At 39.2% G+C, this 13,472-nt stretch overlaps 1 protein-coding gene across 16 annotated transcripts in view; it reads left to right on the plus strand.

Annotated features, from left to right (window-relative positions):
• The window catches only part of FOXP1 (forkhead box P1), a 576,401-nt gene that overhangs the window by 537,388 nt on the left and 25,541 nt on the right, over positions 1–13,472 (plus strand). For 13 of the 16 annotated variants that reach the window (XM_069966877.1, XM_069966876.1, XM_069966887.1 and 10 more), the window contains 2 exons: positions 8,447–8,530; positions 11,966–12,031. In XM_069966877.1, coding sequence (XP_069822978.1) covers positions 8,447–8,530; positions 11,966–12,031 — 150 coding nt within the window. The remainder of the gene's footprint in view (positions 1–8,446; positions 8,531–11,965; positions 12,032–13,472) is intronic. The other 3 variants (XM_069966888.1, XM_069966889.1, XM_069966890.1) reach the window with 1 other exon arrangement.

The following is a 13,472-nucleotide window of genomic DNA, read 5'->3' on the forward strand; positions in this document are numbered from 1 at the left end:
TCTCATGAGATATATATATATATTATTTTGCTGGTTCCTGATTGTTAGATGAATCATAAAAGAAAATTAGATATGCGCTCCTGTATTAAAGGGATAATTTAATAAATATAACAAAACATTAAAAATGTGCCCTCCAATTAATTCACAATCATAATGTTCAGGCTCTGGATCTCCAGATGACATACCATTTTAGTAGATCCTCTAATGGTGGCCATGCACTTGATACAAAATCAAGTCAAATTTCTTGATTTCACCACTGGAAACAATGTCCTGACTATAATGGGCTTAGCCAATAATAGCAATGGGCTTAGCCAATAAAAATGTGTAGGTGGCTAAATCTATACATTCCTCTATTGATCAGATTTGAACATTTTGGGATACTCTTTTGCCTCTTGGCTAAATTGGTTAAAGTCTGCAAATCCCGATACAGTAGGTCAAATTCCACTGGATGAATATTCTTTGTATTTTAGGATATTTGTATAATTCCATCAAATTACAATTTTGCAAAAAAAAAAAAAAAAGCCTTCTAGAGTTGGAAATTTTGATCATCCCCAGCATGGCTGCTTTCAAGTAGTTTTTTTCCTTTGATCTCAACACAATGCTAGCTTAGCTGCAAGCTAAGAAAACTTTAGTAATTTGACACGGACGCGGTGTTAGGGATTCCCTGACTATCAGTGACTGCTTTTTCTATGTTGGTCTTATGTAACACTCTCTCAGCAACAAAGGTTTCTGTTCTCCAATGCTATTTCTGAAACCGTGCCCCTTCCCCAAACTATTATACTACTACTATTATATATTAGAGATAATTTATAGATTTGGTCTCCCCATATGAAGCATAAAGACTTTTTGGGCCCCCACCCTCCATCCCTCTTTAGTAACCAGTCCATCTTTAAAAAAAGGCATTGAGGGAGTACAGTATACAAGCCACACTCTTACCATCTGCTGTATTAATCAGATTTTTTTTAACATTTATATGGAATACGTCTTTCATTCCGGTGTGAAAGCAGAATAATACTGTCATTACTATGTCTTTCAGAATGGGAGGGTGAATCTTTGTAGCTGCCACAAAGTGAGATAAGCTGTCAGTGTTGCAATTTTTTTTTTAATAATAATAATTTCATGGTTAAAACAAACCTTAACAAGAAAATTTGTAGATTATGTTTTGTTCCAATTTAACAAAGTTGGCCGGTTGGCTGTCATTAGGCCTCGGCAAAAAAGTGAGAAATTAACCCTATCATTTCATGGCCTTGTGCTGACTCTGATTATGCTCAGTGTTGCATAGTTGCCTCTGAATGAAATGGCTGCTTTGTATGCAAGGCAGCAGTATGAAGATATATAGAGGGCCCTGGGCTAAATACGGAAGATAATTACATTTGGAATTTTACAGAGTTTAAAGTCATTTGCAGCTTCAAATAGTCACTGAGAAATATCTGCAAAAACAGACTTAAACTTTCTGTTGTTGCTATCCCTCTGTAAGAAAAAAAAAGCATATATCTTTTTAATTACATAACATTTTAATTTTAATCTCAATTTGTCTTGTGTCATTTTGGCTCCTACATGAATCTGGGCCTTTCTTTCTTACTTTCCTCCCACTGTACTCTTCATTAACCCAGTATGGCCTAATTTATTTCCCAGTATCGTAGTGTGAAGCGTAAATTATCGAGTCTTGCAGAAACAATTACAGGAGGAAGTTGGCTATGTGGTCATATAAATGGAAACCAACCACACACCAAGCAATTATGCACTTTTATTAAGATTTACAGCTGATATTTTAGAGTGGAAAGAATACATCAAACGCCGTGTTCTTGAGCGAGTTTTAATACAACTAGTAGTTTTTATTGTTGTTATAAATGGTCATTCCAATTATTTAATGTAAAAAAAATAAAAGGTTAATTTTACAAGAATTTATGGTCAAACAACTGTTTTCTTTTATAAAGTGTGTTGGGCCATACAGTGAGTTTAATATATATATATATATATATATATATATATATATATATATATATTATATATTATAATATATAATATATATATATATTTAGTTTTTGTATTGTTTTCATTTCTAAGGGCAGCTTTTCCTATGTATATTATTTAAAGGAAAAGTCCGTGGGAGGGGGGTAAAAAAATAATTTTGGGCAGGGGTGGAGGGAAAATAAAGACAGTGGGGGAGATTTATTAAACATGGTGTAAAGTGAAACTGGCTCAGTTCCCTTTAGCAACCAATCAGATCCCACCTTTCATTCCTCACAGACTCTTTGGAAAATGAAAGGTGGAATCTGATTGGTTGCTAGGGGCAACTGAGCCAGTTTCACTTTACACCATGTTTGATAAATCTCCCCCAATATGCTTAATGCCCCCAGTGCCCGCTTGGACCCCGCTGGCTGTCTTATTCTCCCAGGTTCCGGGTGCATCACGATCCGGATTCCACTTCACAGACTGGTGGGATTTAGCCCGCTGAACCAATCAGTGACTGCAGCGGTGTCCCGCACCAGTCACTGCCTTGCTGAGCAGGGCATCCATCAGCTGGGTCATGATGTAGCCAGCGGGGAGCTCAGAAGACAGCTGGCGGGGTCCAGGAGAGGGACGGGACTGTGACTTCTTTCTTATTTCCCTCCACCCCCTGCCCGTAATGATTTTTTACTTCCCAGACAGACTTCTCCTTAAGGCAATGTCCTAAAAAGTCTCCTTTAGAATAAAAGAGTAGAAAAAGTATCCAAACAACATGCCAGTGGGAATTGATTACAGAACTGGCCTTGTGAGGTATAGAATGTCTTTTTGGCCATTTCTCTCTGCTATACCATTTACAGTAGGTCAGGGTACACTCCATTAACCACTTGCTATAGAAAAAAAGTTTACTGTGACTGGTCCCCAGTAATTGCAATGTACATTATTGTTGATGGATCCCCTCTAATAATGAAATTATTTATGCAGTAGCTCTGTTGCCCAACATCTGGAAAAGCACACCTGCTAGACCATTTTGGTTAAAAGAGACACAGTGGAGATACTAGTTAATGGCCAAGAATAGGGAGATGGCACCACCTATGCAAGTTCATAGGCTATCCTGAATAGAATTGGGAAAAGAAAGCCAATTAAGACTTGTGGTAGTACTCCCTCCTTTAAAGAGTTGTCCCACTATTACAAGTTATTCCCTATCCCAGGTTAGGGGATACCTATTTGATAGCTGGGAGTCCGACTCCTGGGAACCGCAGCAATCTTGACAATGGGGACCCAAGTGTCCTGTCAGAATGCAGCCACTCCAATTATTATGGGAACTTCCGTGGAACACTGTAGTCCACCTATCTTTGCAGCTCCTATAGAATAAGAATGCATTGCCACTAGAGATGAGATGAGTTCAAGCATGCTCGAGTCCTATCATTTGGCATTTAAATAGCAGTGGTTGAACAAGTTGGATGCAGCCCTAGGAAGTCCTGGAAAAAGTAGGCTGTATCCATGTTTTCCTAGACTTCCTAGGGCTGCGTCAACTTCTTCATCCACTGGTATTCAAATGCCAAACGATAGGACTTACGCATGCTCGAGGTGCGCTCATCTCTAATAGCCACTTCTTTTAAACAGCAGGCTCAGGTCCCAGCAGGTGTAAAATTGTGGGGCAACCCCTTTAAGTTTTGCTGGGATTATGGAAACCCCATATAAGAATTGCGGACCGAACTGCAGGATATCTTTTCATCTTATTGAAGTGTTCCAGTCGAATCAAGTGCAATACTTAATACAGGTGTAAAGCTATTCACGTAAAGTACCCTAGAATATGTTGTCTAGCGATCGCTTAAACAAAACATGATCGCCCGAGGGGTTGAATTGGTATATTGCATCAATTATAACTCTTCCTATAATTCTAGCATGTCCTCTCCTATAGCTTAATATAAGATCTCCTGAACAATACAGCAGGGATCTGTACAGATATGACTTGCTAATGACGATAAGCAAGGAGAGCAGCTGCATTAAGGCAAGTGGTATACGATGACCTGAGGCATATTAATGTCTCATAATTTCCTCATGTATTGTTCATGCATTCTTTCACTTAAATTAATTTTCTGCAGAAATGGTTGTACTATGTAATAATGTATGCAATGGAATCATGATCAGGTATCAGTCCCCTGCTCCACATCAGGGAAGTTGTGAAGGTCTATTATTGAGGCAATTCTGCATGCACAAGTTCAATTAACTTTTCTTGCTGATGCCTTGCAAAAGAAATATATATATATTTCTGTCCGCTGTTTCTGATGCTCAGCAGCATCAGAAATATGTTAAACATTAAGCTGCTGCTACATCCAAAATATGTTACAAATTTACAATTTTTATGGAAAACTGACCACTTGCTCAGCAATACTGCATATAACTACGTAAAACAACGTATATAACAAGCGTATAACTACGTAGGTATAAGATTGATGGACTCTTTAAGGATGTTCCGGTTAAGTGTTTAGTTTTCCCCAAGAATTAAAAGGATTCTGGAAGTAAAATGTTACAGAAAAGCCCTTTAGGTTCCCAGAGCATCCCTCAAACCAGACTTTTGAAATGAGTGGGAAATTATTCATTAGTTCCCATAAATATTATTTGTTAATCATAAAATGCAACCCTTTTTGCTCCTTCTATGCCAAAATACAACCAATGTTTGGTGTGTAACCTGGCATCTTTTTAAAATATGTTCCAAATGAAAAATAAATAAATAATAATAAAAAATAATAACATTTGGGCTCTATGTGTATGGCACAGTTTGGCAAGCCTCATCGCTGGTTCCCCCTTCCTCTTCTCCTCCCTCCCTCGTTTTAAAAATTTGCACAATCCCCCTGCATCCTAAACACATAGCTAAAAAGAATTGCGCACATGTGATGAGCGGTTGAAGCTTTTCCCCTCAGTTGGGAAGCTAAATGCACATGTGTCGCCCTTCCTAGCTACATCTTCTGCGCAAGTTGAAGATCAAGGACGCATCCGGCACCTTACATTTGTAAAACTGCATGCGCTGGAAGCTGAGCCCTATTATTCTAAGAGAAGTTGGAGGAGGAACCAGCAATGGGACCAGACCACTCCTCTTTGACTCTTCATTATAGTAAGAAAATAAAGATTGCTCAGTTTCTGCTTCACTGGCAGCTAAACAGAAGGTACTATGCCCACTATGGCATTGTCACCTACAAAGGTGTCCTGGCTGAGTCAGAGTGCTAACATTTTCTCTTTAAATAGGTTGCTTTTTAAAATATCCCCAGTCAATGTGACTTATTAGGGCATATGGACAACATAGGGGGTGATGCCTTGCTCAGGTTTCCTCCACTACAAGCTAGAACAGAGGGCTATGGCTGTAGTTTGGGCAGACTTGAGCCATCATTGCAAAACAGCCATTCATCTAAATGGCCACAATGAAAAATGTCCATTTCCTTTACAGTTGTCATGTCTGATGGGCTATGGTAATCAGTAAGGCCAAATAGGTACATTTTGAATCTAGTGACATAAGATTGGTTCCAAATGGGGCTGTCTTCTGCTTGGCTTTAGGTGACATGTTGTAACAGTGGCTTTTTTTAAGGGTGTTTCAGTGATTGGGCCCAATGGTGGATACTGGCCGGGCAGTCTGTACCTGAATACTACATAATGGTTAGTCGAATATTCAGATATGCTAGATCAGTGATGAAGAACCTTTTGGCCTTCCAGCTGTTGCAAAACTTTGGCTGTCTAGGCATGATGGCGAAATGTAGTCCTGCAACAGCTGGAGGGTTGAAGGTTCCCTATCCCTGAGCTAGATTATATTTTACTTTGTACACTGATTATGAGGTTATTTCAGATCTCGAAAACCTTCTAGTGATTCCTATTGCCTTTACAACCTACATCCCCACCAACCCTATTTTTTTTTAAATGTTTCTTTTCTTATAATATTACCAAAACATGAACCTTAGGCATCGCTCGTAGTGTCACTTCAACAGAATATCTGATTCGAGCCGGCATTGATATTATGTAATTGAACAAGAGCAAACGGAGGCAGCATGTCGGAGACATTAGGTTGAGAATTATAAAAGTAATTTTGTGTGAGCAACGTTCAATCAACTCTGTGGAAAAGAATACAAATAAAATGGTTGCTGCAATGATTACATTCGCATATCTTGTTAAGGGCACATACTAATATGGTTTAAATTGAAGCTTCAGGTGATGAGGCACACTCTATATCATCCCCCCAGCAAGATTAATTATGTGCATTTCAGGATAATTTCAATGTCTTCCCAGACATTGCTGGAGAATGGAGTGTAGTGCATATAGAAATTGTTTATCAGCCATGCCATTACCAGCATACTGACAGTTGTGGCTTCTGGACGCTGGATGCGCTGTTTAGCTGGTCATTACACTTATGAGGCTCTCTCAGCATTACAAAAAGAGAGCTGACTTACTTAAAGTGACAATGTCATCCCCTTTTTGCTTCTCTACACAGGTGTAAAGGGTAAATTTAGCCGTTTTCCTACCTTATTTGATATTATACATCATGGTGCTTGTTCCAGTAAAAAATGACCTTTTATCATCTGCGGATTGTGCTATTTGGGCGGGGCTTCATGGCCAAAGTGCCACTTAGCCCCGTCCACAACACAGTTGTTGGCCTGTGTCATTATCGGCATAGCCATCGAGGGGCGGAGCCTATTAGAACAGGCTAGCCTAAAGGTCTAGGCCCCACCCCCTCTAGGTCGGCCCATACCAATGGCCGCTGAGGGGGCGGGGCCTTTGCACAGATGACGTCACTGGGGTGGGGCCAACAATGATGATGTGGGCGGGACTAGGTGGCGCTTCGGCCTTGAAGCCCTGCCCAGAAAGCACAATCCGCAGATGATAAAGATCACTTTTTACTGGAACAAGCACCATGACGTATGATATAAAATATCATCTGATATGAAAGATATGAAAACTGCTAAATTTACCCTATACACATGTGTAGAGAAGTCATAATGCAAAAAGAGGATGACAGTGTTACTTTAAAGGGTAGGACTACGTTCCCACAATTTAATTTTTTTTCTGCCTGTCTAAATAACGGCAGTTATTTCTTAATAACTGCTGTTATTGTACCAATACTGCTAACTAACAAGTTTTTTCTCATATGGTAAAGGTGCTGATTTGCCATTACTCTGTTGAACTGGAAAGTTTTATGATTTCTATGCAGTTTTCATGCAGTAGCGAACATGGTAGTGATGAACTGAGGCCCTCTTATGCCATGATGGTGGGGTGACAATAGAGCCGTTAGGATGGGAAGCCCGGTAGGAGAGTGAGTGAGTGGAAGGCTAATGATGGTTTTAAATCTGGTGGTCTGCAAGTAGAAGCTGTGGTGGATGCTTAGTGACTGGAGCAGGTGGCCTCACCGTATGGCTGCTGACAGGGTATGCAAGAAGGGGTAATTAGAGGACTAAAGACTGTGAATGTAACCAAAGTTGTGCTGCAGCTACCAGGCTGCCTAACTGCTCTGACAAAGTATGTGAGGAAGATCCATCAAGCATGTGTGCCTTTTTTACAAGCATAGAAGATAACAAAGCTTTATACTTACCTGGCTGGCTCCGCCGCCAATGGGGGTTTCCTTGACCACCTATTCTTTAATATGTCCACTGACGTGCCAAACATAGAAACCAGCCATGGAGTGGGCATTTCCTGTCGGCACACCTGGTGTAAATGTTTGACTACTGGTGAGTAGAATGGATCCCCTCACCACCACCACCATGGCACATCAGCAGTGAGGCTAGGTTCACACTGCATTTTCAGCATCCGTTTAACGGATCTGTTTTTTTTTTTACTGTCAAAAAAGTAGTGTAAAAAAAAAAAAAAGCTTCCGTTTTGATCCGTTTTTTTTTTTTTATAATGGAAGTAAATGGAAAAACGGATCAAAAACGGATGCACACAAATGCATCCGTTTTTTGCAAAAAAAATGATCCGTTAAACGGATGCTGAAAATGCAGTGTGAAGCTAGCCTGAGGAGACTTGGGAATGTAGGAGTGGTTGAGTATGTGCAGTAAATGTCCATTTAAACTCTATGGGGAGATTTATCAAACTGGGGTAAAGTGAAGCTGTCTCAGTTGCCCCTAGCAACCAATCAGATTCCACCTTTCATTCCTCACAGACTCTTTTGAAAATGAAAGGTGGAATCTGATTGGTTGCTAGGGGCAACTGAGCCAGTTTCACTTTGCACCATGTTTGATAAATCTCCCCCCATGGGTCTGATGGAGACAGGAGGGTAGAGAGAACCTTTTCTTAGCACAGCAAACGTTTTAACATGTTCAGATTGTGTTCTTTCCCTTATTTTGCCGCAAGGTGGAACTACTTTTTATATAGATTTCAATATGCTTCTTTTGATCCTAAAACCTTTATCATATAAAAAGTTGAAAGCATGAAGTAATTTATGATTAATAAATTGTGTAAAATATTTTAAAGGTAAAATAAAGCAATATAATAACCTAATTAATCTCATCCCTAACAGCTTTCCAAAGACAAAGAACGGCTGCAAGCCATGATGACGCATTTACATGTGAAGTCAACAGAACCCAAAGCAAGCCCCCAACCTGTAAGTATCTTTCTTTTTAATAGACAGGGTGAAATCATACTTTAGTCATGTCGCTATATCCCATGTTTAGGTACTGGTTAAACTGGTGTAAGACTCTCCAAGATAAGTCACTGATGAACCCTGATGTTTGGTAATAGCATTTTAAAGGGGTGATGAATACCCACATGATCTTTTATATGAACGCTCATTCCTGAAGAAGTTGGATGCAGCCCTAGGGAGTCCTGGAAAACATGGATACAGCCTATGGTTGTATCCATGTTTTCCAGGCAGCAGTAGAGCTCCATCAAACTTCTTCAGCTACCGGTAATGAAATTCTGCACGTTTAAGCTCAGATGAACCTGAGCGTGCTCGACATGTGCTCATCTTTTGATGTCATCAATGATAATTTTAATGTCCCCATTAAGAATGTGATCAATGACAAACAAACATTGTATTATTTTTTCATTTGATCGTTGGGCATGTTCACACTGGTCACATCTCTGGAATGAACCTATAAACTCATATAAATAATCATGTGGGCAACATTGTGTTTCCAACAATGATATAAAGAAGAGCAATTGCACCATCAGTTTTGGTACAAACCCTTCGTTCTTATTTGAATCAAAGCTAGAGATATCATCAATCAGTATCTTTTACAAGCAGGAGATCTGCCTGTGTACAAGGACCCTTACATTTGTACTGTATGTTCACTATTTGAGGGGGCGATTGAGGCCAAGAATAATGTACAATAATTCTTATATGTGATGGTGGTCAAGAACAAAAATGTGTTTCTGTAGGTGTCCGTAGACTTTACCATAGACTTCTGTCATCTGTGCCTGTTTAAAGGACAAATAGGCACAGAAGACAGCAAAGAGATGTAGATGTAACTTCTTCTAGTTTTCACCCTTGATCCCCCATTATACTTGTTCCCTACATAGACATTACAGAGACTGTATTATAAACCCTATTCATTGATTCTGAACTGTTAGATAGCTGTTAGGTCAAACTGTTAGGAAAGGTGCCCTTCATGTCTCTGTCAGTGTCAGAGGTTGCTCCTGATCTACTACCCCCTAACTACCCCTCCCATTCAGTCAGGGATGGATGGGGACGGAGTAGGCATTCCACCTTGTAGTAAATCAGGAGCATTTTCCTACTGTATAAAAGCACAGACATATAAATATATGTATATGAAAGGCATGATGTGTCTCCATGACCTCACAGCTATCTAACAGTGTCAGCAGCTTGGAAAGGGAATTGCAGCTGACAAATTCACTTTAACCAATTACATAAAGCTAATGTTTATGGTTTGTTGAAAGCATACCTGTCATGATGTTCGTTAACCCGATCACCATAAAATCCATTCCGCTGCCAGAAGTTTGGGTATCCATGTATTTGACCACACCAGTTCAGTTCCATGCATGAGCCCTATTGAATCAGAATGGGACTTGCATACAGTACCGACTTAGTGTGGTCGTACCTATTTATCACCACACTTCTGGCAGCAGAATCGATTTAACACAGATCGGGTTGGCATACATACATGAAAGGTATGCTATAACTAGAGATGAGTGAATTTACAGTAGGAAGCAAAGCGCTTCCTTCCTATCAGGATTTTTCTCATCATTCTGCGGGCTTTGAAGTCTTTCTCTGCTCAGCTCCCAGGTGGTGAGAAAAGATGGATCCAGTCCTGAGAAACTTCTCCCAATTTCCCAGAACTGGATCCACCTTTTCCCAGCACCCGGGGAGGAGCGGCACGTAGCGGAGCAGACTTCAAAGCCCGCAGCCTGATAAGCAGAATTCCGATTAGAATGAAGCGCTTCGCTACGTTTCTACTGTAGATTCGCTCCTCTCTAGCTATTACTTTTTCCTCAAGGTAACTTGTAGTTGGAAGTGTAATAGTCTATACTCTTCTTCCATTATGTATTCTTGCCCTTCTTGCTAAGCCGCTTTACCTTTGCACAGGACCTCCCAGTAAATTTATTTTTAAACAGTTTATCATTTTTTTTTTCCTCTGGTGGGATAGGTTAACATTATCTTCCCTACTTGCTGCACACAGTGCTTCTTTATTATAAGCAAACAGCCATGCATATTTTTGCCTGAAAAATGAGCAGCTTTCGAATTCATACACAGCAGGCTTTCTTTTGAGGAAAGTCTAATATTTCTGCACAGCACTTTTATAACCATTTATTTAGAGTCCAAAGCGAACCTTTGACAGCTTGAACGTTGTTACAAGCGAACATAAAGCTCACTGATATGTAAACCGACAATAGACTGCCTGTGTGAGGTTTGCTTTTGTCAGATGCACAGATTGTTTGGATTAGTCTATGTAAATTTACGGTTGCACCACCCTTTGGAGAGTGGGGGGGAGAAAAATCACATTTGTATATGAAAAGTGTCTTCGCTTGCAGGCAATCAACTCCAAACCCTTTTTTTTATGTTGCGAGTTTTTTTTTCTTTAATACTTCTTCCATTTTTCTAAGGATGAGTAGAGTTCTGCATTGTTTGGTGGCTGTCGGCTAGATTTGTATGGTCTTTTGAGATTGCTGTGTAGAATATTTTATATACTGGTCTGATAAATTTCAATTATGAGAGGGTTGAGACAGATATAAAAAAAAATAGTCAGGAATGGAAAGGCGCTCTCTACATGACAGAATAACAGGGTTAAAAAAAATAATTTTTGAGTTTAGATTGTAGGTTATAAATTATGTTTGTTCTTAGAAGTAAAGCATTGGGGGTTTAGTAACTTTTTAATATAATTATGGTTCCTTCAGAATGTAGGTTCTTAACAGATCCCCTGAGATCTATGGTGATAAACTTAAAGGGATTTTCCAGGACTTGCTGACTGATGGCCTATTCTTAGGATTGGTTATCAATATCTGATAGGTGAGGTGCTGACAACCAGTGCCCCCATAAACTGTTCAGCAGTTACACACTGAGCAGAGCCAGATGCTCCATCTCTGTACATTGTGTAGTGGCCTTGTTAGGGCTCAGCTCCTGTTAACGTGAATGGCAGTCGAGCTGAAAAAACAACAACAAAAAAAAAACAACTACTACACAATGAATGGAGCTAAGGCTTCCTCTCTGTGTTTAGAGTATTCATCGGTGGGGGAGCCGGTCATCCTCAGGATAGACCATTAATATTTGAAGGCCTGGAAAATCCCTTCAAAGGTAATTTTTTCCATATCCCTGGTAAGGTCCTTTGATCCTCATAGTCCAAGTTTGAGACCCTACTCTATTAGCCTGAGCCATTATAAAGCTCTCATTTTACCAGAACTGACCCTCCTATGTATTGCATGGTTAGCCATATATTTCAATGGTTTAGGTATTACTATGTCTTCCTTGTAAAGAAATGCAGTGTATGGCTAGCCACTGCTTATGAAGCCGGACAAATGATGAGCTAATAGGTGGACCATGCTCAATTTAATAAGGGCTTTTTTTTCCCATGATACTCTTTAGGTGTATGAAGAAAACGTCTGCTATATTTCCAGAAGCAGAGCCAGTCTTGATTATACGCTAAGTATGGTATGGCAGCTTATCCCCATTTTCCCTAATACACAGTTTTATACACTATAGATTGGTGTGGGCTCTTCAATGTCCCATATGTCTTGATAGTGTTGATGCCATTGTTTTGTGCCAACACACAGCAGTAAGAGATAACATTGATAAATTATAGTCCACACATTAGGCCTATTTTTTTATTGATTTTTTTTATTATTTTTTTCCTGTTCAGTCGTTTTTGTCTGCAAAAGCAGAGCAAAACAAGTAATATATGTATGCATAGGCCCTGTATAACAACACACCCTCCTGGTTCGTATGACAAATACTCTGCAAGAGGAAACAGTGATTCTAGTGGAAAATAAGTACATAAGGGTATGTGCACACTACAGAAATCACACAGATAACTTCCAGGGGATTCCGTCGCTTACCCCTCCACGCTCCCGCTTTAAGTTCTGCCCGTTCCATAGGCTCCATTCTATGCTGGGATGGGCAGAACTTCAAGTGGGAGCACGCACAGAATCCGCTGAAAATAATCCGCGAGAATTCGCCAGTGTGAACATACCCTAAGACTTTTTTTTTTTTTTTTTAATTGGAGTCACAGGCCCTATAGCTGCATTCAACTTCTTCAGCCACCAGTAACCAATTCCGATGAACCCAAGCATGCTCGAGTTTGCTCATCTCTAGTAGTCATACAACACAGATCAGTAACATGGCTGAGTACATGGGCTCTAATGAGGAATACAATTCCCACAGATCTGTTTGTAAAAAAAAATTACATTGAAATGAATAGTTTATGGTTTGCTTCCATAGGATGTTTCTAATGTCTATAAAAACCCAGAAGTATATTATAATTAGAAGTGTTGTCAACAACATTTTGTATATTGTATCGAGGGGATAATTGCTTTTTCAGTATTCCCAAACGTCACACAACTGTCATCCATGAAAGAGGCAATATAATTTTTTCTAATGGCTGAGCAGTAATTAAGTTTTTCCCGCAGTGCACCAATTCAGACTTGACCTAAAACATTTAAAATAACATTTTCAAATCAAATGCTTGGTTAAATATTCCGTTCTGTGTACTGTATTTCTTTTCACTCTAAGCGGAAAGCAATTAAAGTTATTTTTTTTCCTTTAAAAAGGAAAAAAAAACCATATATATATACTGTATATATGATAAATAGAAATAAGCACACACAATTAAATGCCCCATAAAACTAAGCTGGAACATTGGTTAAATAATAACATGAAATTAAATAGTTGAATGATATGATTTGGAGTTTTCTTTAATATTTGTTCTGCCAGCAAAACGATTATGTCAAAGACACAAGTACTTGCTTTATATGTTATTTTTTTTAAAAGGAGGGTGTAATAGCTATAGTTTAAAAAAATTGGTTATTTAAAAAAAAAAAAATTCTGTTAATTGCAATAAATTTAGGTGGAATAAAATAAATCCAGCCCCAAACTA

This window comes from Dendropsophus ebraccatus, chromosome 4 (assembly GCF_027789765.1).
Source record: "Dendropsophus ebraccatus isolate aDenEbr1 chromosome 4, aDenEbr1.pat, whole genome shotgun sequence".
NCBI lineage: Eukaryota > Metazoa > Chordata > Amphibia > Anura > Hylidae > Dendropsophus > Dendropsophus ebraccatus.